The 23763-nt window shown below is 40.8% G+C and overlaps 3 protein-coding genes across 7 annotated transcripts; 2 read left to right on the top strand and 1 right to left on the bottom strand.

Annotated features, from left to right (window-relative positions):
* The first annotated feature begins 623 nt into the window (after positions 1 to 623).
* On the top strand, positions 624 to 20389 carry LOC139819904 (uncharacterized). 5 transcript variants are annotated; one of them, XM_071789670.1, is made up of 3 exons: positions 624 to 1244; positions 19878 to 20048; positions 20138 to 20389. In XM_071789670.1, the coding sequence occupies exons 2-3, from the start codon at positions 19953 to 19955 to the stop codon at positions 20336 to 20338; spliced, it is 297 nt and encodes a 98-aa protein (XP_071645771.1). In that variant the 5' UTR covers positions 624 to 1244; positions 19878 to 19952; the 3' UTR covers positions 20339 to 20389. The 5 variants fall into 5 exon arrangements, with proteins under 5 accessions (XP_071645771.1, XP_071645772.1, XP_071645769.1 ...); XM_071789671.1 differs by lacking the exon at positions 624 to 1244 and adding an exon at positions 1251 to 1693; XM_071789668.1 differs by lacking the exon at positions 624 to 1244 and adding an exon at positions 1251 to 1697.
* LOC139819901 (uncharacterized) lies at positions 1711 to 12011 on the top strand. Its single transcript, XM_071789662.1, has one exon. It carries the CDS (start codon positions 6465 to 6467, stop codon positions 9129 to 9131), a length of 2667 nt encoding a protein of 888 aa, XP_071645763.1. The 5' UTR covers positions 1711 to 6464; the 3' UTR covers positions 9132 to 12011.
* A 66-nt stretch (positions 20390 to 20455) lies between the features above and the next one.
* Positions 20456 to 22789, bottom strand: Atg5 (autophagy protein 5). The gene is made up of 4 exons (XM_071789667.1): positions 22334 to 22789; positions 22016 to 22221; positions 21594 to 21916; positions 20456 to 20688 (listed from the first exon to the last, which is right to left on the bottom strand). The coding sequence occupies exons 1-4, from the start codon at positions 22487 to 22489 to the stop codon at positions 20576 to 20578; spliced, it is 798 nt and encodes a 265-aa protein (XP_071645768.1). The 5' UTR covers positions 22490 to 22789; the 3' UTR covers positions 20456 to 20575.
* Positions 22790 to 23763: the final 974 nt, after the last annotated feature.

The raw sequence follows: 23763 nt of genomic DNA, 5'->3' as shown, positions 1-23763 counted from the left end.
AACATATGCATTTATTCAACCATAGACCCTATTCTCGAATCGTTTTCATGAAACTCACATGCGAAATTCAATGCTTTTCAAATAGAAAGTCGCATACAAAAATCATTAAGGCAGGCTCGAGAATACGGTCCCATGCATGTATATGAACATGCTCAGACAGCACGCATGCTAAGAGACGTCATAAAAGCATCTTTAAGACATCTTTTGTCTAAAAGACATTTTAAGGACGTCCATTACGATGTCTTTTAAACATGCGTACTGTGGGTGGTTTTATACACTACTATAACCTGTGGTTTATGTATAATAAATATAGGAAAGATCGTACTATAATTGAAGGATCTATGCATATATAGGGGGTTATTTTTACTAATATTATAGATTATAGCAAAATAATCAGAATAAAAATTAGAACCTCAATTATAATTATTTTACTGAGTAATTATAATTGTAAATACCAAAAACTTTTCTTTCAGTGTATGCACACACACACACACATACAGGGTGTGGAACACCCTGTATAACTATAGCTACTAATTTTGTTTTTTTATACTAAAATGAACGCTATGAATGTTACACAAAGATCCTCGAAAGGTGGTTTTTTTCAAGTTTCTGATTTCATCGTTGTTTTGAGCTTATTTTCTTTTAAACACTTTATCAGAATTAAATAAAATTAGTGTAATTTAGTTTATTTATTTAGTTTGTTATTTAATTATATACTCGTCAGATTTATTTCGTCACTTTTTTCAAATGAATAAAGGGCTTTGAAGGGTTTTTAAAAATCCTTCGTAGATTTTAGAAACCCCTTATACATTAGACGGCTATTTCTGCGCAAGGCGCAAGAGTATCGATCGGCCGATTCGTTTTAGAGACATGCATCGATAACGTGTCCCACGGATAAAACAGCATCTTTGTACGGCGTGTATCATTTTTTTTAATTGTTCGGCCGATAAAGTAAATCGCTGTCCGAAGGGATATGCGGCGCATGCAGGTGCAGGTGATGCAGGCGCGGGCGCGTTTCGCGGCGCGCAATCGCGTCGTGAATCGCTCGCGATCGAAATTGTGGGGGTATGTTTCACCCTCGTGGAATTTTCTACTTTCTTGCCTTCTTGGTAGGAAGATCAGAAAGAGAGAGAGAGAGAGAGAAAGCGAGAGCGTTAGTCAATGCGCATTGAATCGTCGAGTCTTGATACTATAGCAAACAACCCAGTCAACCTCGATCCGCCTTCGCCAATGATAAGATAAAGGTTAGTGCGTGTGCGTGCATGCCGTGCGTCCGTGTATCGGACTCGTCGTAAATACCGATCATCAGTGGGCTCGATGTTGCACCGCTCTCTCGTGTGTGCGTACGTGTGTCATGTCGAATGCCCACTGCCCACTCGCGTGATAAGGTTTTTTCTTCACACCGTTTGTGCGGAATTTCTTCCGCGGTCGCATCGACCGATCCATCCATCCGTCTGTCCGCCGAGATTCACTCGTTCGCTTCTCGTGTGTCCGCTTTTGCGGCAGCGGTAGCGGCTACCGGCTGCGCACGACACGAGCGGAGCGGATACGCGTCGAGAGACGGGCGGTATCTCTTTCGTGACGCACGGACGGAGGAATCTCGGTGAAACGAGAGTTTCGTGCGGCCGTTGCGGAGAGCGACTCCGCCTGCGAGGAGCGAGGAGTGCGAGGTTAGCCCGTTCGGGGGCTACAGGTAGGTAGGTATGCGCGCGAGTAGGCGCCATCGCACGACCGCCTACGGACGAAGGTGTATTTCTAAACGTTGGCATGGCACATGCAACAACCCAACCGAACGCGCAACATTTAATCTATATGCGTTGCATAATCAGGGACGCTAGTGCAGTAATCCAGTAATTTTATGAATTGGATAAACAACATGCATGTCTAAAAAACGTCATAAAGACATTTTTAAGGTAACTTTTAGACATACGTGTCTAAAAAACATTTTAAAGACGTCTTTACGACGTCTTTTAGTTTGGGAATTGAAAATTGTACCTGTCCGATGCTTTTCAGCTGGGAAAGCGGTCATTTTTTATTATAAACCAATATAAGTACATATTTTTATGGTTGCGAAAATATAATGTAGATTATAAAACCTTGCGAATTGTTAATTGTTTTAACAATTCGTTCAAACAGCGAAAGAATTGGCAAATAACCATTATTATTATGCTGTTAGATCCTTATTAACATTTATGTTCTAAAATGTTCTCTCCATTCGGGATTACCAGAACATAAACTGTCTAATTTGGTTGAAAAAAATGTACAAATATTTAGTCGATCCGTCCCTGCTATATGATTAGATTCGACGCTATACACGCATATACAACACGTAATACACGCCGCATGTGTGCACGCATGCATTAACGCGACTGCATGTGTATGTGTGTACGACGTATGTGTACGTATCGCTCTGCCAGTTAGTATGCACATAAATAAGTTTAGCTTATAAACAGTACGACTACGAATTCACCGAGTGGCCGCTCTTTATTCTGGATAAAAGATGAGTGTGCGCATATATACAGTTGTTCTCCAATGGCCATGATCGCTTATCGCACTCTTACGTTCGCAACGTGTCATAGTTCACGAATTCTTTCCGCGGCCAATCCGCTGTTATTGAGCGACTGTACTCTGGGAATTATAAGCGCGATGCCAATTTAAAACGCAAATATTCGCAAAAACTATAAATACAAAGCGTAATACGCGGAAACCTTGTGTGTATGACGAAAACGCAATAGAATGCCAGATATCGTTGAATCAGAAACGCAGCGACAGCCTGCTTCGCCACCTGTACCTATACGTAACGTCGACAAATAATAACGGATAACTGAAAGATTGCGAAACAGGAGGAATTAATAACATGTATATTACAAGTAGAATTTGACGTGGGGAATAATGTATGTTTAAATGCGCGAAACAAGTTCTGGCAACAGCGATCAACAGCGCGAAACATACAAGGATAGAATAACGCGAATTTTTGAACGATGGCCAACTTGCCACCAAAACTTAATACGATTCCGAGATCAGATTTGATCTATCGCCCACACGATGCTGAGCGTTTGTAGGCGACCGTCAGTCTCGTTTTTGCTAACGGGCTTGATCCTTTCATCTATGTAAATCAAACGAATGTGATTTTCGCTGCGAATTGCAAACGTTTATCTTGTTTCTTTTTTTATAATTATTGCGCATTTATATATATTCCATTAATTCTTGTTGTTCGACTTAGATACGTAATGACCACACGAGGATTGGGTCGAAGGCAAAATATCATGTGGAACACTGGTAAATAGAGACTTGACCTATCTATCTTTTTTCTTCTCGTTGTTCTTTATTATTTCTATAGAATCTCCTTCCCATCGGCCGTGCCTGTGCATAAGTACGTGGAAGGAGATCGCGGAAAGCGAAGGCTATAACACGCCGTGCGTGAGCGAGCGCGAGGGAAGAAGAGAGACAGAAATGGTCGACGTACATCATTTGGGCGCCGAGAAGTCTGGCGCGACCAAGCCAGGCCAGAGGCGCGTCTTTGGTTACGCGACTATTTGGGGCGCCAAGCTGGTGGCCGCGGCCGATGCGACGGGTAAACGGGGAATCGTGGAAGGTGGAAGGACGGCGGAGCAAGGAGAGGGCGCCGGGCGTAGGTAGGCGTCCGAGCAACGTCCACCGCGTCGAGGAGAGACTTGCGGGGCCGGCAGTGTGAGGAGAAAAGAGGGAGGTTGCCGAAGGGGGCTCCGCAAGCCACATTCCAGAAGAACGCGAGTTTTCAAACATGCCTGGCCTGCGTGAATGTAGGTCCATGACCGATCCTATAATACGCACACAACGATCTCTCTACGGGCTATACGAGCTGCGAGCTGCATTCGTCCCTCTCGTCTCGTCTCTCCTATGTCCACCGCTCGAACGATTCCCCCTATGGCACGTCTCTTCCCTCTTAGTGCCTGCTCTATCGCACACCGACGCATATACATATACATATACGTAAACTCTCCCTTCTTCCTTCTCCGTCAAGCTCTCTCCCTTTCCTCGTCCCCCGCGCTAACCCGGACGGCCAGGCCGACCGAGCTGGCGACACCCTGTCTGGCAAGACCGGCCGGCGGACAAAAGAGGGGGCGCCTGCTATGTTGCCACGTCCTCTGTCTTCGTGCTGCGCCTACCTTCGGCCCCAAGGGCAAATCCGACGAGCCGTGCCAGCCGCACTAGGCGACTGCCGGTCTGCTGCTGCTGCTGCCTCGATGTTTTCCTTATGATACTTGTCACCGATATTATTCTCAGCGAATACTTTCATTTGTTTGTTATAATGCGAAAGATAAGACATGGAGGAATAGATGGATAAAAAAAATGCAAAAAATAGCATGTAAAGTAGCTATAACCATGCGATTACTCTAACCGTAGCGTAATTAACTGAAAAATTTCATAAATTGTTCGATAGATTATCTAACATTATTGCGATGCAATTGATATTACTATCAATTGCTTACGTAGCGCATCGACAGGAAGATCTCTCTGTTTCATGGACGCAGGTAGTGAAATACTTGAGCGATGAGTCGTGCCTATATAACTACACGAAGGCCGATCCACGCGAGAAGGCAGGTGCCTTCTTGCTGCACGTCGGACGTGTTCAAAAGCAGGCCTCATCGTGATGCGCACAAGAATAGCCGCCGTGATTCTTGGAAATAGAGTAGGGTGCCTCTTCAGAGAACTGCGAGAGAGAATTCGTCGGCATCCTTGGTTTCTGCCGGTGGCGCGAATCGTGGAAATTTACGAGGCCTCGTCCGCTTCTTTTTATCGGTCTATCTTGCTCATGCGCTCGTTCATCGAAGTATATGCGAGCGTACGGCTTGCGTCATTGCCTCGCGGGTCTCTCCGCGCGTTCGTATGCGTTGCGGCCTACGTGTGGCTAAGAAGAGACATGGCAACGGCGCGTGAAGCTAAACATATTAACTGTCGGCTCACGCCACAAAAACAACATGATCTCATTCCACGGCGCATATGCAAGAGGCTATCGTATACCTCAAAATTTCATTCAAAAGCAACTTCAACGGCACGAAAGGAAAGAGGCGAAAGAAAAGAAAAGGAGAAAATAGATGTGGAATTCCTTTCTCATTAAAAAAAGATCTTATAAGTATGAATGTATTGATAATAAATGATACCTAATAGTATCATTAAACCGAAGGATCGCTAGTTTCAACTAGAGAAAATAATTCCAATCCTACTTTGCCGTAGAGTTATAAGACAGGCGATTTCTAATTCAATAAGCCTAGCATTAGCTGTAAGCCATAAGCGTTTTTCCTGGAAGGCAAAATCCCCTCACCCACTAGCCGCTTTACCTGACTGTAAAAGTTTCTGTGCTGGGTCGGACATGCGTGCAATATATATATATCGCAATGTTCATATCGCGACATACGTTTGCAACCTGATCTAAATTACATAGTTTTATCTAGGTTTTCGAGGAATAGATCTTGAAATTGATTGCGATCTGTTTCAATTTTATGCATTAATATTGTTTTCATTCTTGAAAATGGCTACTACATATTCCATATGAATTATTAAAAAAAAATTCGGAATGTTACATGCGTGTTCGACCTCGTGCTTTGAGAAGTCGAACGGACACAGGATAAGCTTGAAGAGAAAGGCGAGCAAAAATCGGGGCTCCATGCTGGCTGCTACGGCGAACTGCTAAGCGGCACGCAAGCAGGCAGTCAGACGTTTGTAGCAGACAACATGGCGCCGAGAGCTTCGTCGTCACGCCGGCGTGACGTTTCCCGCGCGCGTCATTAACGGAAGTGAGCCTACAAAATGGCGGGATTTTACGGCACTGAGGTGTGAAAGGGAAGAGAGAAAGGAGCGGAGGGGGAGGGCGTCTGTGCCTGCGGGCAGTTAGGTAGGCGATCGAGGCAGAATGATGAGAGATCCCGTAGAAAGAGAGGAGGTTAGGTTGGTGGCATAGAGAAAGAAGAATGACTGGTAGCCGCCTTCGGCGGTAGACTAGCGTGCTGTACGAATGGGGCAACGATGTGTCGAGGGGGCGACCATTAGATAGAAAGAGGGAAAACGACGTAAGCGATACGTTGAACGCAGATAGCGCTAAACGAAGTGACGAGTGGGGATACATAGAGGAGAGGCCGGGAGTGCGAGGAGAAAGGCTCGAGGGAACGAGAGAGTGAGAGATGGCGATAGAGCGGAGGGGAAAGACCAGTGAGAAGCAGCGGCAGACTCGCCGGTGGGGATGAAAATTAGTTACGGCATCCAAGACCTAAAAGGAACTCCGGCGCCGCACGGTCAGATCGCATCGTGCAATGTTAAGCGTTAAGGTAGTCTCGTGCGTCGTTGACAGTGCCGGTTTCGAAATTTGTAGTAACTATTACCGACATTGTCGTTATACTCGTGGTCGACGTAACAGCCATTGCTACACGTGCGAAAAAGTTATGTGTGTGTAATATTAATAAATAAAACCTTATGACGTGAGTGAGATGCTCAGTGAGGATAACTCAGTGAAAATGATTCAATCGAAGCATCAACAATCAGTGCATCAGCAACACCAACAGCAGAATATGCGAAAATCTGTGGGCGTTATGGGCACCAGACGTATCTTTACAACAGGCTTTAAAATTAAGGTGCTGGATTCCTATAGGCACGACAAAGACTGTCGGCAGAATCAGCGTGCTACTGCGAGAAAATACAATATTCACCGTCGTCAAATACAAAAATGGCTGCAATGTGAGGAGCAGCTCAGAAATAGCGTCGAAAATGGGAATGCTGGGGCCGTTTCGTCGGCAACTGCTTCTTCTCCGGTTACTAAATCGGAAAGTACTGTGACGGAAGCCACAGGGAATACCGTGACTCCAGCAACGCCGGCCTTGAACCTCAACCTCGCCAGACAGCACGGCGACGAGCTGACTACACAGCAAGGGCCCCCACCTTCTCATCCTCCGCATGGCAGTGCACCCTCCTCGCCCCAATATAACATTCAGACTACTACCACCAGCACGGTTTTGCCCTTACATCTAACATCTGTGGGCTATCAAGAATATTCACCAGAACAACGTCTTCGTTTGTTCGAAGAAGACAGAGTTCACATATCGGATGTTCATGGGTACTCAGACACGCAAGTCGATCAGGATCGTAATTATTATGTATTAAATGGAGATGGACAGCGAGATGCGGAAGTATCTTCAACATTCGGTGGCAGGAACGAGGTGAAGGTATATCAAACTTTGACGAGTTACCATTCACCACATCAGGAGCATCGATACAACATAGACGATATCAGTAATGTGGCGCGTAATCATTCGCCGAATCATCATCCGCAGCAGCGAGAGCAAAGTTATGGGAATGTCGATTCATTCGACGGGAGATCGTATAGCCTGCTACTAGCGCCGTCGATGATAAAGACAGAGCCAGCGAGTCCAGACATAGCGGCGACGTCAGGCCTGTACGAACCGACGGGCTCTCCCAGCGGCCCACGGGCCCCACTCTCGCCGGAGGTATCGCATCGAGGCGCCGATAGCGGTGGCTCTTCATCGTCCGTTCACTTCGTTGATTGTTCACGAGCTCCTACGAGCCCGTACTTGCACGTGCACGCGCATGAGCACGCACACACGTGTCCGCTAGATTCCGAGAAGCCGATCCTATCGCTCCTGCATGAGCAAAAGAGAGAGTCGGAGGAGACAACGCAGCATACCGAAGAGAAGAGAGAGGAAGAAGTACAGGAGGAGGCAAAATACTGCAGGACGTTGATCAAAGAAGAAGTAAACTTGGACGAGGAAGAGGCGTATGACGAGGGGGAAGAAGTAACTGCATCTTCGTGCGTCGACTATCAACGACCACCTGTTGGCGGGTCGTCGCCAGATAGTTTAGGACCGGTAAGCCCTACGATCGCAATATACGATCGCAATGGTTACTCCTTGCCTTCGAGTCCTCGTGATTCTGCTAGCGCTGCAAGATCCAGAAACAGCTGGTCGGATAGCGAGATGGATCCTCTCTCCATTAACAGCTCGAATTCATGCGGCAGTTTTACTCGCAGACGATCTTTTCCCCTGCGTTTTAAACTTGACGTACTCGATGCTTTCCATCGGGACGAGGAGGTAAAGGAAAATCAACGAGCTACCGCGAGAAAATTTGGTATAAATCGTCGTCAGGTACAAAAATGGCTGGAACAAGAGGCGGATCTCAGGGACGAGATCGCCCTTCGAGGTGATTCGCGTCAACGGTTGGGCCCTATCCAGGATGTCGCTTCTAACAGTGGTCATCAGTATGACTCACCATTGGATCTGACGACGACGAGTTACGCTTCGTTACGAGTTACGAATTGTATTTCGTTGTTGCGTGACCGACTTGAGATGGAATCATATGAACCATTGCCAGCGCAGAACTTGGATCGCGACGTTGGTTTAATTTCTTTTCTACATCCCATAAATTATCAACACTGCACTGTAATAGAACCATCTTCCGAGGCCTGCAGCAATCTATCTTGCTCCGTAGACAGTCATACTACAATGTCGACGACGTCTTCTTATCAAGAGCTGTCTTTAAGAGACTCCTGTTACGCAGAGCCTGCGATTAAAACATATTGTCATGCGTCCAGAGCAAATTCCGTGGTTTCTAATTTTTCTGAAGGATGCGAGCAAAGAGTTTCACCTCTGAAGAGACAGCATTGTACGTTTGCTTCCTGCTACGATTCGATGTCGTCGCCGAAGAGATTCTGCGAAAGGATCTCAGATGTGGACGACACCTACGATGTACCTCAAGATACGCCTCTTTGTCTTGTAAAACCGAAATTATCGCGGGAGCTTTCTCGAACGGAACGTTTGACAAAAGCGATCGATCAATCAATCAGTACTGTATCAACTTCGAATAATCCTGATGCCATCACTTTCAAGCCTTACCTAGATAATCCTGTGAGTAAACCTATGAAGAAGTGCGCCGTCCAGCACGACTTATCTCCTATTAGCAATTATAATATCAACAACAATAACAATGATAATAATTGCCAGATAATTTGTAATTTTAACGAGAAAAAAAATCCTAATTACGGTGTCAAGCTTAATCTGCAAGTTCCTTGGACATCTAATTTTTTGGGCCTTAGGCATCGAGTATTGCCGAGTGCCTTTGTTAGCGTGTCCTCACTCCACAGATAATTTCCTGTCGGACCCTCCCCCCCACTGTTGATGATCAATTGCTGACAGTGACTAAAACACTACAGGCTCGTATAATGACCGTCAGTCGTATTCATATTTGTCTCATTTCATTCTATATAGATACATTGTTTTAAATATAAAAAAACACGATAACGATCAGATTGCATTACAGTCAATTAGCTTGGGGGTGTAAAAATCGGGCTTGCAGGTTTCTCGGGTGAGAATGTGCCGGCGAAAGATCGATTGGTGCGTGATCTACTACACGTAGCAGACCACGTAAGCACTTATCATTTCCACGGATCGTCGGTGCCGCGCTATACATCGCGATAAAGTCTTAATCGGCCATTGGACGACCCGAGGCGTAGAAGGAGATTATACATGGTCGTGTCCTCGACTGGCGTCTTCTTCTAACATCACTAGACCTGCTCGACTCTCCCCCCTCCACCATCCTCTCGCTCCTTTCGAAAAATTCTGTAGATATCCTAGCGGATCTTTTTCCACCACGTTATCGTGGAGATTAAAGATCGGTGGTTATCGGCTAGGCCGTTTAGAGGTCGAATTCTATAATTATAGAATTATGTCAGAGAGCGCAGCCGTTGCGTTGCATCGGAAGAAAGTTCGCGGAAAGAAATGGTTGAGTCGAAGTGCCAAGAAATGCAATTAATCTATTCTTACAGCATAATGTATGACAAGTAAAAACAGGCAAGATATTCCGTACGCAAGATTTTTCAGCTTCTTGGCATTTGTCTAAGCAAATTTTCAGTTTTGTTTTTCTTTCTATATCGACATTGCGTATTGTGCTGTACAGATGCATTATTGCATCACACAGACAAACGCAACACTTTCAAGTCGTGTTTCTTCCATTTTGCCTGTTTTCTACGGAAAGCTATCCGCCGACGGGCGTTGATCGCACGATTTCTCGGTAGCACTGCCACCCATGGCTTTCCGCGAACTGGCTGGCGCGATCGCATTCGTCACTGGTCGTGAATATGCATTCGATCTGCAGAAACCACTTAATTGCTCAAACAATTTCTTCCACGCGCGCACATATGTCACACGCGTACCACATTATTATACAATAAAACTTTATCATCTCCCTTATCATATGTTTGACAGTCATTAGTCGTTGTCTCTCTCTTGCTTTCGTGTTTTTATTGGTCTCTCTTAAATTGCCTCTCTGTAAATATGTAAATATGTAAATATTTTAAACTGATAAAGAAACTGATAAAAATGTGGACATTATTGAATTCCCGTTGCGTCAAAGACTTCTACGATGGATTCAGTGGAGTAAATGTATTATAATGTTATTATATTTAATTATAAAATAGTAATACAGTGTTATTAAGCGTTTAGAGTTTAATCGATTCTTCCATTTGGGAGAAATCTATTTTTGTATGATGCCGTCTGAAAAAAATGAAAAAGTAAAAAACTATTTAGAGAGAAGATGTAAATTCGAAACGAAATGAGCCACTTCCGCAACGACCACTTCTCGTGCCTTCTTTTTGTCGGTCAAAGACAAGATGTGAATCATTTTTTATGCATGATAAAGACGTATATATTTATACGCTTGTAATAGTATAGATTAATATATATTATTAATATTTTTAGAAGATAATAGACACGGTAGAAAGCGCGAATGGATTGGCTCGTTGTGCACCTCCTCTCTGCGAATTAATTTACCGGGTAACGACGAAGATGTCGTGCGATTAAACAAATATTAATGACAGGAAGTCATTGCGTATTTGTCGAACGCAAAACGAAGGTGATTAATTTGCTAGTTGACGATAAAATCGAGGTGAACAAACGAAAGGGTTTAAAAAAGACACAAGAATGATTCTGAAGAAAAAATCACGTGCCTTATATGTAATATATTCATATTTTAATTATAATAATTACGCGTACGAGGCGTTGTGCATCGGAACTCATGCACGATAGGCCATTCAGCATATTATGTATGTCATATATATATTGTCATATATATATATATCATAATGTTGAATATTGTAGATTATCATCTGAAATAGAATTAGTAGCGTAAATCAAGTTAGAATATGTAGCATAAATCAAGTGGTTAGAAGTGATTGTTATAATGATGGCTATTCATATTATCTATGTAAAACTCACGTTCAAATTATAAAAGTTTTCTTTGCGTAAAACACCGACAATTGACATCAAATAATTTAGACAAAAAGAGAGCGACGTATCAAGTTAACTCCGTTAAATATTATATGAACAATAAACAAATAACGAGTACTGTTGTTTGAAATATTAAAGTGTCTGACAATCAATGATGAGATGCCCCTGTTAAAAAAAAACTATCTTTTTGAAGAGAGAGAAACTGTTTACGAGTCTTTAAATGAATATAATTATATTTAATTCTTGAACTTTATATTGTATTCTAAATTACCTTTGTTTAAGGAAAAGATATTTAAACAGTAAAATTTTCTTTATTTTTTTTATATGTTGCACAATTAATTTGTACGAATGAATTTTTTAATATTACATTATATAAATTTCTCTTTGTATACCTAATTATCTATAGTTCTCAAAATTTTTAATTTGTAAAGTTATTTCAGATTTCTAATTTTGAGTGTTTTATTTTTTTTTTTTATTCTCGCGTCGTGGGGGACATCTGAACAGGCGTAACAATTACAGGTAAATGTCTTTCGTATAGTATGAATGGGACTCTCGTTCGCAGTGCACTGAGATCGAGATGCGTTACGATCCTCGAGTAGATAAGTGACTTCTTTCATGTTTGACTTTGCTGGCGAATTATCAGAGGGAAACTTTTGTGAATCATCATTAGTTGATCGTAAGGAAACTTGTTTCAGATTGTAAGAGATATCTTTCTCAGACCGGAAAAAAACACGATATCGATCACAGTATAACGTGGATTTTCCTCAATTTCCTCGTATCAGTCGATCAAATTACAAGACAATCACGTTGCACTTACAGTAAATGTTAAAAGCAGAAGAAATTACAATGATGATATTGACTTTATAGAGATTATTAATACTTTAATTATCGAAGCCAAGGAAATTGATACTGAGTGAATTTCTAAACAATCAAGCGGTTGCCAGGCGACGGGCATCAAGAAGGGCAATTTTGTAAATCACTGTTGCAGACAGGGCAGTTACGTTAATGTTTCAATATTCACGCTTAATCGAGCTCATTCATGGTGTGGCATTATCCGACGCGATTGCCCGCGCGATCGCTTCGTACCGAGCTCTAATTTATCGCCTCACGAGTAATAAATTCACGACAAGATAATTGTAATAATTACTCCCATGAAGCAATGTATCATATCGTGTGTGTTGTATTAAAAATATTTCTCTCCTTTATTATCTCTATTTAAAGAGAAAGAAATATAATTTTTGTTTGATCTTTCGTATTTCGCAAAAAGCACAATAAAAATTTTCAACTTGTTAATTTATTATTGTGCGCGAAAGGAATATATCTCTTTCTTATTTCTATAATGTAGAACAATTCGCCAACCAAGTCCGAGGATCGAAAGATTAGAATAAGGGAAATGGGTGTTATGCCTTGCCCGCGATCGCTAATAATGGTCAAGGCGGCAGTGTACAATAAAAAAAATTTAGCGTAATCGTAAGCCATAATAAATTACATAATGCCATAATACATTATACAAATAATAAGGGTATGACTGACGAGAAGAATTTTCGATCGCGCGAAAAAATAAATTGTCATCGGAGATGGCGTCTTGTGTGCGTGCATGCGTGTTCGAATGCGTCTGTATTTGTGTGTTGTAGTACGTATGTCACGTACACACCGCAGCCCACAAGAGTCTGTTAACGAGAGGCATAAAGCGTATACAAGCAATATTTTTTAAGTGCATAAAAGGGGGAGTCTCGTGGGCGAGCCCCCGCGTTTTATAGTCCGTACAACACACAAGTAAATATATTGTATGCATAATGTTCGCATTGTACGTGTATTATACAAAGAAAGTTTATATATATAATATACATATATATCATATATCATATATATTATTTATATATATATCATATATATAGGGTAATTCAAAAGATTACTGACAAAAACTTAAGGAGCGTATAGAGGGGTCAAAATAAAAGAACCTATGTTATCCAAAGTAATCTTGAGTCAGTATACAGGCCTTTAAATATTTGGAACTTAATTGGATAATATATCAATGAAATAATCGCAATTTGTTACTCTTCCACTGGCTTTATTATTTTTTTTTCTTATTAAGGTTTTATTAAGGATCACGTGAGATACCTGGGATATTTGAGAGAGTGTTCTGTTGGACGATGCATTGTTCTATTTTGATCTCTCTATACGCTCTTCAAGTTTGGCCGTAACCTTTTGAATCACCCTGTATATATATCATGTATATGTATGTATATCATATGTTATACGAGAAAAAGATATTCGCGGGAAAAAGCACATAAATTTATCTATCTATATTAAAAAAATATATATATTATATATCTCAAAAATTATATTTTGATACGATCAACTTACAACGACAAATGCGCCTTTAAATTCATCAGGTGCCTTCGAATTGCTCGTGCCTTACGGTTCTCACGTGAGGAGAGATCAAGAACCAAAAGCGTCGCCGCCAAGTATCACTCGGCGATAAGCGTACATATTTATTGTATTGTATTTGTACGGAATTTCGTGCGGAAACAATGTACCCCAGTGTCCTCCTCACGCGCATTATCAGTATTTAAACTATTCTTTATTTATTGCTCTATTGTATCGCGACAACGTGAAGATTTACCGATCCCGTAATCAGGACTTGGTAGACTTGGCGTGATTTCGCGTGCTCCGTCATCTCTATGCCTTCCCGATCGCATACTTCGTAAAAACGCGTTGAGTTTCTCTTGTCCACACTCTTTGCGCGCAATCGATGTAATTTCGCACGGCCGAAGACTCCACGATTATCCGGCGCTGCGTATCGCTTATCGACGTATTATCGTTCGTTTATTGGCACGTACGTGGTCAACGTCGAGAGAAAGAGAGAAAAGAAAGAAAGAAAGAAAACACGCGGTTTCTTCGACGTGCGGCAGCTCAAAAAAAACGCGAAGTCATAGAATCGAACGGTTTATCGGCATTTTCACGTTGCAAACGATCACGATAATAATATTGTTAATTCTGTATTTTATTACACGCCTTTTTTCTCATATTATCGAGTTTTGTCGACCACATCCGTCATTGTGATTTATCGAGAGGAAACGAACGGAAGAAAAATAGAGAAAGAGAGAGTGTGTGTGTATGTATGTGAGCGTCCACAGTAGATTATCGGAGAACGAGAGTGAAAATGTTATGATCTTAGGGTCCGAGGAGTGCAAGAGAAAGGCATCGAAATTACGAATTTTTTTTTTGGTACGTTAAGAAATCCAAGAATTATTGTATTATTAAATATTGTATCATATACACACATGCCTAGAGATTGTATGAAGCGCGCCGAACAACCCAAGATTGCCCGTTTTGGCACCCGCAACGTTTTGACACGCTTTATACGATATAGAATCTTTCCCGAATTTGAGAGAAAATATAAGAGATTATTTTTTAAAAGAATTTTCCTTCTCTGTTATTATTGCCCTTATTCATCAAATTTATTTTTTAAGGTTGCTCACGCAGTTGTAGAATATTGTTCATCGCAGAGAAATGTAAATTGAAACAGTACTCTTATCTCGACGACACGATGATACGACATTTAATTTGAAATAAAATATAATTTTACATGAACGATAAGATACGCTGGTCTTCCAAACTTTACCCGAAAAAATAAATCAAACCGATCGCGTTTCGAGATTATTATTTTGTAGATATAAACTGAGTAATATTGATCACTAAAAGTGAAATAAGTAACGCTACAAGTTTTTGATTTTCTAAAAATTTCGTAGTAGTGAGTTGTTACATTTTCTGAATTATTAAACATCGTCGGCGGATGCGCGTTATCTATCATATCTGTACGCGACATGCATTAATCTTCCCTAAGACTCTTTTGAGAAAAGCCGTATGTACTTTTTTTTTTATCTAGAAAGACACGATTTTATCGAATGGCTCGAAGAAAGCGCTATTGCATTAGCACATTTGACGCAATAGTCTCTTTCTTCCACCGATATGATTCACTGAGGTCTCTGTCTCACGCGATTCTACAAACCTCGCAAGCATTTATCTTCCCGCCGCGTACATTTCACTATAGTTACGCGTGACGCAGTGTACGGGAGAGAAAAGTTCCATTCTCTCGTTACATCGATTCCATGATCCGGCATTTCCGCTTGGATCGCGAAACAATGACGCGTCGAAAAGTTTCGTAATATTATTACGAATTATAAATTTTGACGCCATTCTCGTGCGCTTTAACCTTTTCGCACTCGAAATTACTTTTATCGTAATATTGATAAACATTACGTCAGTTTCAATCTCGTAGTATCGAGGCCATCTGCGAATCTGTTCGGTTAAATTAATTTTGTCTCTCGCAAACGTCTCTCCAATCTTTTTTGTGTGACGTCTTTCCGATCAAGAATCACACACATTAATTGCGCGCGATAAAGAGAGATCATAATTTTTATATCTTTAATTATCGATTTGTTTTTCAATCATCGAAAAGGATGTCACGTATTTCAGAAAATTCTGGCGATATCGCAATTGCTCTCGGTAGCAGAGGGACAAGCGGAGGAAGTCAGTTCTTAAGTAAGAGACAAGCTGGAGCTGTGCGCTCCTCTCGCAATTAGCGATTTACGTAATTTCGCGCACGATCTGCGCGGAGCGCAACTCGCTCGCTGCAGACTGCGTTCCCGAAAAGGAACGCTCTCGCTCGCTCGCTTCGATATCTCGGGTGGGGGGGGAGGAGGGGGAGGGGGCGGGAGCCCCGGTTCTCGCTCGTCCCGCCGCGCCGCTCGGATTAGAGGCGCGATGGAGATAAGCGCGAGCCAAGTCATGGAGGCTCACGCACGCATCGGCTCGATGTCGGTCCTCGCGTACCGATACCCCGCGCGCCGATGCACCGATTGCATTGTTTCCGTTATCGCGCCCGGCTCTGGATTGGCAGCTCTCGCGGCCTCCGCGCGTTAAGGCTCTCCGGGCACGCTCGAATTCGCGTAACGCGGCGGCATAGCACACGCACGTACGCACGCACGCACGCACACGTGCACGTTGCGCACGCACGAGAGGCTTTTGGAGAACGCTCCCCGCTCACGTTTTGCTTCTCTCGATTCTCGGAGTCACGCTGTCGTGTGCAAATCCGCCTTACAGATTTCCATGATCTTCGATTCTGTAGTCTTTAATTTTTTTTTTTTTTTTTTTTTAGATTTATGATGTGCACGCGTATATATAGCTTGTATCATAGCTGTGTTTCGTCACGCGGAACTTCAAAATCTCTCGCGAGCGAACGACTGTAGAATGCCATGCCGCCGCACTCCTGTGAATTCCTGGCTATGCAAATGCATGATTTATTGTCGATGTTTATCGTTGCGAGTCCGGTAACAGGGAATAAAACGCTCGCTGTTAAAAGGAAAGGAAAATATAGACTGAATGACACACGCATTTCCATACCCGCGCGCCGACTCTCCGCCAAGTAGGTGATGATGATTAACTGGTATCTTAAATGTCACTTATCCAGCATGAAAGTAATAAAACGTTAATGAATTTATTTTCTAATTATCCAGCAAGAAAGTAAAGAAACATTAAAGAAACGTCATTTCTAATTACTAAGTTGCATTCGTAAAGGTCTTATAGTTTTTATTCTAGTAATACGATAACGAATCCGTGCACATTGATTAATGATTGCTTTAATGAAAAATATTTTTGTATTTACGTATAATAAAAAGAACTTGTGTACGAAGTTAGCCTATATAATAATAAATAATTTCTCGCTTTGTGTTGCAAATAAGTGACTTGGTGCCAATGCACCTGAGCGAGTTGACCAATCGTTACCGCGTGCAGGCGGCGAAAAGAACGGAAGCTGAAGTCCAGTTTCACAGATCGCTACTTTAACGTCAGCGGGACAATTGATTTTAGCTCATATATTATATCTCGGAGTTTTCATCACGTAATAAAGTAGAGAGCTCGCAATTTTTTTTCATAAAATTTTTATAAATGCCATCGTCATTCCAAGAGTAATAGTGAGTTAATTTCTCTGATTTAAAGCAAATTGAAGTCAAGAGGTTCACAAAGAATCGAACTCGTATAAATAAACATAGTTAATAATAATAAGCCATGGAGTCTAATAAAATAGTAAAACACACATATTCGAATCTTAATTTAACATAATTAAAATACAGCGTAACCGTTAAGATATGTGACATAAATATCGTCATTCTAGGACTAAGTTAATTTCTTTGATTTAAAATACATTAAAGTCAAGAGGCTCATAAAGAATTGAACTCATAAATAAACATAATTAATGAGCCATGGAGCCTAATAAAATAGTAACGGACGTATATTCGAATTTTAACTAAATATAATTAAAATACAGTCGTAATTAAGATATGTGACATAAATATATCGCATTATAAATTAGTCGTTTAAATTAATTTAATTTCTTTGGATTTAAATATATTATATGTAATAAAGAAATGCACATTGTGTTCTGATATATATTAATTAGCGGCGTAAAACTCCATTTAAAGAGAGAAATCAACATTCCTTGGGAGATCTGTCCAAAGTCTCGCGATTAAATCGCGATAGCAACATTTATCCGTTTTTATTACGGCCACCGCGTGCGCGCCGAGCGGACCTTGAATCGAAGCATGACTGTTGCAACGCGCCAATCAACGCCAATAAATGTCACCGGCTGGTGCAACGCAATTAGGAAGGGTGTAGTGGCACGATAAAAAAAAATGACTCCGATGGAATGCAACATTCCGAGCGTGTGATATTATGAAGATCAAATCGCGAACGGTTGCCGATCTCCTTGCTTTCCCTCGAAAAGACTTAACGGTTTTCCTCGTACTTAAGCCGCACGACATCTAAAGGTTTTAAGTCTCCCGAGTTTCCTATTGTTGTTATACGTGTCTCGAAGAGAGAAGCTGGGAATACAATTAACGTGGCGTGTAGCATTTAGATACTCAGCCGCGCGCTCCCGGGATACCTACCTCTCGCCGGTCCGTTTCGTTCTCCGGACCGGAAATACAAAAGCACGCTGAAAAAGAGCTCTGGCGTTGCTCCAAAAGCCGTCGTCCGAGCCGACGTGGCTCTCCGATTCTGTTTGCTGCGGAATGGGCAGCAAACAGTGCAGCGGGGCGGACAAAAGTTTTCGGCGATTATTCCCTCGTGCCTCTCGTGCGGACCGTTGACTTTTGTAGGCGAGTGGCCGAGGTAGAGAACCGGGCAAAAGGGAAGTGTGTCAGAATATGAGAAATCGCCGTGTCCCCGCGGAGTAGCCGGTGTAGCGATCCCGGTAAAACAACGCGCTATTTGTCAAATACTATTATTACTCGTGGATCTTTTAGCGATCGCGATTACCCCACGGCCACAAGTTTCTATGTCCCACATAAAGTGTTCGTTCTCTAGCTCTTCTCGATTGTAAATTATCAGCTTAAACGACGGATTAGAGCTTCCTTTAACGCCGCTCCGATTGATGTACTTCTCGACTTTATTGACAAGCAAAATGTATCTCGAACATTTCTGAACTCGGTGACTATATTCCCTGGTGAAAAAATGTCAGAATTTTTGACAATTTTAAGACTTTCTCAGTGTGCTCGGAATTTTTCCGACTTTTTATACAAATTAGAACGTTTTTCAGATATAATAATGAGATATTACAGATTTTTCCCGCCAACCCATCTTTGAAGTCTGAATAAATACGAGAAAATTCACGCAATTTGTCAGAAATTTTCTTACAGACACTGAAAAATTTCGAAAATCCTCATTTAATTATTTCTTGAAATATCTGACAAATTTTATACATTTTTTTCAGAATTTTTCATAAATCTAAAATATGAGAAATTCCTAGAGAATAGGACATTTTTTTCATCAGGGTCATTTTCCGTCACGTCGTGCAAAGAGGTATTTCTTTACAAAAGTAAATTAAGCGTATCTAATAAGGAACTTGCAATTGCACTGCAACTTGTTGATACAGGCGCGATATCGATTTTTTGAGCTCGAGATTGACGTCATCGCGTTAAACTGAACTATGACGATTGAGGGTTGAGATATATGGCGTAATCGCGCAGGTCGATACGGAGAGATGAAGATATACAAATCGAGATGCAGAGAGACAGAAATAATCTTCAACCGTCAACGTGACATGAAAACGAGCGTCACGTTTGAGTAGCAATTCGGTCTGAGGGACCTTCAGAGACGCATAACGCTCGGGAGCGGGAGGAGATGCTCATTTTCGCAATGGTGGCTAATTATAAAGCGCACTCCAAAAAGCCTGTCTTCGCGGTACACGTGTTCCCGATGTCGCGCGTCAAGGGAGAAAAAGGAAAGGAAGTCTCTCGCGGAGCGACGTTCGTCGTAATTCTCGCAAAGCGGCGAGAAAATCACCGTTTGCGAAAGCAGCTAACGCTAACTCATGCATATTTTTATCACTGCGAGAGCTCTCTATCTTCCTTTCCTCATCAGTTTCTTCCTCGTGTTTTGTCTTCATCGCTATCGCTCTTATATCACCGTGATATCAAAACCCTGGATTTATCTCTGCCGACTTACACATTTTTTTCCTTCACTAAAATTATATTCGTAGTTAAAAATATCTTAGTAAACCAATGTCGGATTCAAAGAGCCGCTTGCTAACCGGATTTGTAATTACAGATGCAAGAGAGGCGATGTAAACGTCCTGGGGAAGAAAGTACACGTTAAATGTGCAAAATTACATGAGATATATAAATGACTGCGTGTTATGTATCTCCAGAGGTGACCATTGTCCTGAGCAAGGAAGAGATTCATAGGAGATACCAAGATACCGCTATGACCATATTTAAGGTGAGAAAAATAAATAAATGACCGTAAGTGTTGAATAAACGTAACTTGAACGAAACAAATTTCTAATCGAGAATTTTTTTTAATTGCAGGAGGAACAAGGTAGAAAGAAAAAAATCGCCAGCTATCTTAGTTTTGGAAACAGTCGCAGGACAATGGAATACAGTAACAACGGAAATCACCCCGTTATCGTACGCAAACCTGTGGACTCTGGAATTACGCAGAACGCTCACTTATCTTCACGAATGTCAATAGAATATCGCAAGCCGGGCGAGAGATGCGCGATAACTTAACGAGTAGAAAATGTTACAATTTTTTTGTTCAATAAACTTAGTTTCCGTTAACATTACGGTGTCGATTCCCCTTTGCATCACAGTTCTTGGTAGGCTATTAATTTTATTACAGCTGCATTTATATGGGAAGAGACTTTTATAAAATAAATATACCATAAAATAACATAAAAAAATGTACATAATAATCACAGAAAAATTATTTTATCACTGATACTGAAATCTGTTCTTCAATAAGCATTATGATGTGACTACAATTAAATGTAGAAAGTTATCCGGGTAACTTAAATGTTCGGACATCCACTGAAGCGGCGTCTCTAATGGCGGTACAATGCCATGGGTGCACACTGTAACTGTAAAATCGCTTAATAAGTATCAATTTTATTAAATGAATAAAAGTGTATGAAGGGTACAGGGGAAAAACAATCAATATCCATATTGAACTCTGATTTTTCCCCAGCATGGTACATACATCTTTCAGCCTTATTTCCAATGAATTGTAAGGTAAATGTATCAATGCGGGGACATTTAAGACCTATCTAGACACCTTTATCATTTTAGTTTTTAATAAGTATAACGCGAATTAAAATCAAAGATAAAAATATAGTACAAGAAAAATATTTTTATCTTTCAGATTCTTTGATTAAAATGTCCAGACATATGACCATTTACCTTAACTGTTCTTGATCAAAACAGACAAGACTTATGAAAATTCTTTGAAAATGCCACGATAGCATGATCAGATCAATTTCGACAGAAGGTAGACTTTAATCGTTTTTCCCCTGTACCTTTCATATACATGATATTTCCAAGAGACATGTTACAACTGTCCAAAATCGATGAGCGTTAAGCCTATCACACAGTACAAAGGTACAGGCAATAGAAATAATATCATTTCAACTTATAATAAAACTGAAAAACTGTAATTAATCAGATATGGGTAATAGAGAACAGAAATCCAATGCGTCGGAAATTCTGTTTCTATTGCTTATTGCCTGTCATATTCCATTGCGTTAATACAGTTTCTGGTAAGTTGAAATGTGGTAATTTCCGTTGCCTGTCTTATTCCCTGTTCCTTTTGTATTGTGCGATAGGCACATTTAGTTTCATCCTTTAAATTTCAAAATATGTATGCTACGTATAAAAAAATACGTATCTCTTAGATTTCTGTCGCTTTTACAACATATTTCAAGGAAAATCAAATCAGTTTCAGACACTTTTGGCATATTCTTTGTTAGAGAAACTCGTATAATAGTACCATTTTCTTGATCCGGGAATACTTCGTTTAACAAATGCTTCAAAGTTTTTCTTTGGCCTTCTTCGTTCATTGGTTTAACAAGTTTCTGTATGTATTTATCGTCACTCGTATAACAACGGAAAGGTATGTATTTAAATCCCTCTTCAGTACTGGCTTCCATGAGTCTACCATTCACGGACCAAAACTGATCGAATTTATCATTCATAATGCCGTTCCATAGCTGCGTGTGGTCCTTTTTCTGCATACTGGAGACAATTTGGCCTCGATGCTTCAAGACGTCAGCTTCTTTTATACAAGAGAGGAAATGCGCCTCTATGACTTCCCTAAAATTGTACAGTTGCATTTACATCACCTATAACTGTATCAATTAAATAAACTGCGCTATCAATTAAACAAACAATTGCATACAACTTATTACATACTTATTTTGACAGTGCATTAGAACGTTCTCCGGGAACTTATCAAAGTGGACGACAATGTTCCAAGGAAATTGAATGTCGTTGAAATAAATGTCGAGTAAAACGCCAATCGGATAATGCCACTTTAACGGCATTCCATTAAACTCCAGCCACATCTCATGCTCTTGTTTACTGTCGCTTTGTGTATGCCGTATGAAATGTTTCCGGACCTAAAACAACATCCAAGCAATATTACAGACAAAATTATTTATTCAATAGTTATTTGCGCATACATTCGTAGAGTTTTATGCGAATAACAGAATTCTGATCTATGTCTCTTACCTTCTCCGTACATAGTGGAAAATAACTTAATCTAGGTACCATCAGGTAAAATGGATCAGGCCCTTGTAAATCGCAAATTTCCTCCGAGTTGAGAGTAAAACAGACTGGGACCTTTCCGTCCCATATTTCTCGTAGTACCTCCCGATCGTGTGCCATTGCGTTAATAATATCGCGCTCACTCTAACACATTTGTTAAAACATAGCTTGATGACAAACAGTCGGAAAGTTAGGTTATATTTTCGTCGAAGAATGGGCGCGTTCAGCAGACACAACTGTTGAGTTCGTCTTATCAACACTCTGCCTTGATTGATTGGTTCTAAAAGTAAAAGCCAATCCCGTTCGATTGCTACTGAGCGGCTTGGTCTGCTGAACGCGACCAATGTTCCACTCGACAGGAACGTCAGGAACTTCACTCGACTATCCCTGATAGCGTCACCAGAGAGAAACCTGAGAGAGGCCATCCCGGCGTTTTTCGTCAATTTTTGTGTGTCGCATTTTCCGACGCGCCGCCTGAGAAAGTGTAACTCAACTACGTCGTTTCGCTCGGTAACCGCACATGGTTTGCGTCCGTGCTAATGGTTCGTGTCCGAACTAGCCAGTTATAGTCCGAGAGCCCACCGCAAAAATTTGGGTCCATCGCTTTTATGGATAAATTTACTTGCAAAAGGTAGTTTATAAGTTGTATTATTATAAACGATTGTCAGCCAAACTCGTACCCCCTGCGTTATGAGCAATAAAAATTTATTAACAATTGGATTTCTAAGCGATTTGGGTCCATCGCTTTTATGGACGAAACTTGTTTCATTCGAAAGAGCATCAAATTCCCTTTCAGAAAATACCCGGCGATTTGCCCTGGCCCCTGCAAAACCCAGGCTGATCATGATTTTTGACTCAACGCGCGAGTCAAATCGAGCGTGGCGTTTGAAATGCGCGCCGTAAACAAGGACAGAGCGTCACGCTTTTATTTATACTTTGGATACTATCTAATATTATAAATTTTTAAAGATCATAATTGTTGTTATTGTTATTATTTAACGTTTATGATATTATAATATTGTGTAGGGATTATGAATATTTTTGATTTTTTTATCATTCATATTATTATATTTTATATGTTAATTATATACTTTTATCATTTATCATATAGTTAAAAATATCATATTTCCAGATAAAAAGTATGGAACTGTCAGAGAACGTAATGTAAATTGGAATTTTGTCGAATATTTCCAAGTTTTTTACATTTTGCTATGATTTTGTTAAAATTCAATTAATTATAAAAAAAATGTAAAAAACTTGGAAATATTCGACAAAATTCCAATTTACATTATGTTCTCTGACAGTTCCATACTTTTTATCTGGAAATATGATATTTTTAACTATGATAAATGATAAAAGTATATAATTAACATATAAAATATAATAATATGAAT

Source organism: Temnothorax longispinosus, chromosome 10, assembly GCF_030848805.1.
Source record: "Temnothorax longispinosus isolate EJ_2023e chromosome 10, Tlon_JGU_v1, whole genome shotgun sequence".
Lineage (NCBI taxonomy): Eukaryota > Metazoa > Arthropoda > Insecta > Hymenoptera > Formicidae > Temnothorax > Temnothorax longispinosus.
The sequence above is the reverse complement of the archived record's forward strand: the minus strand, read 5'-3'. Positions and strand labels throughout refer to the sequence as shown.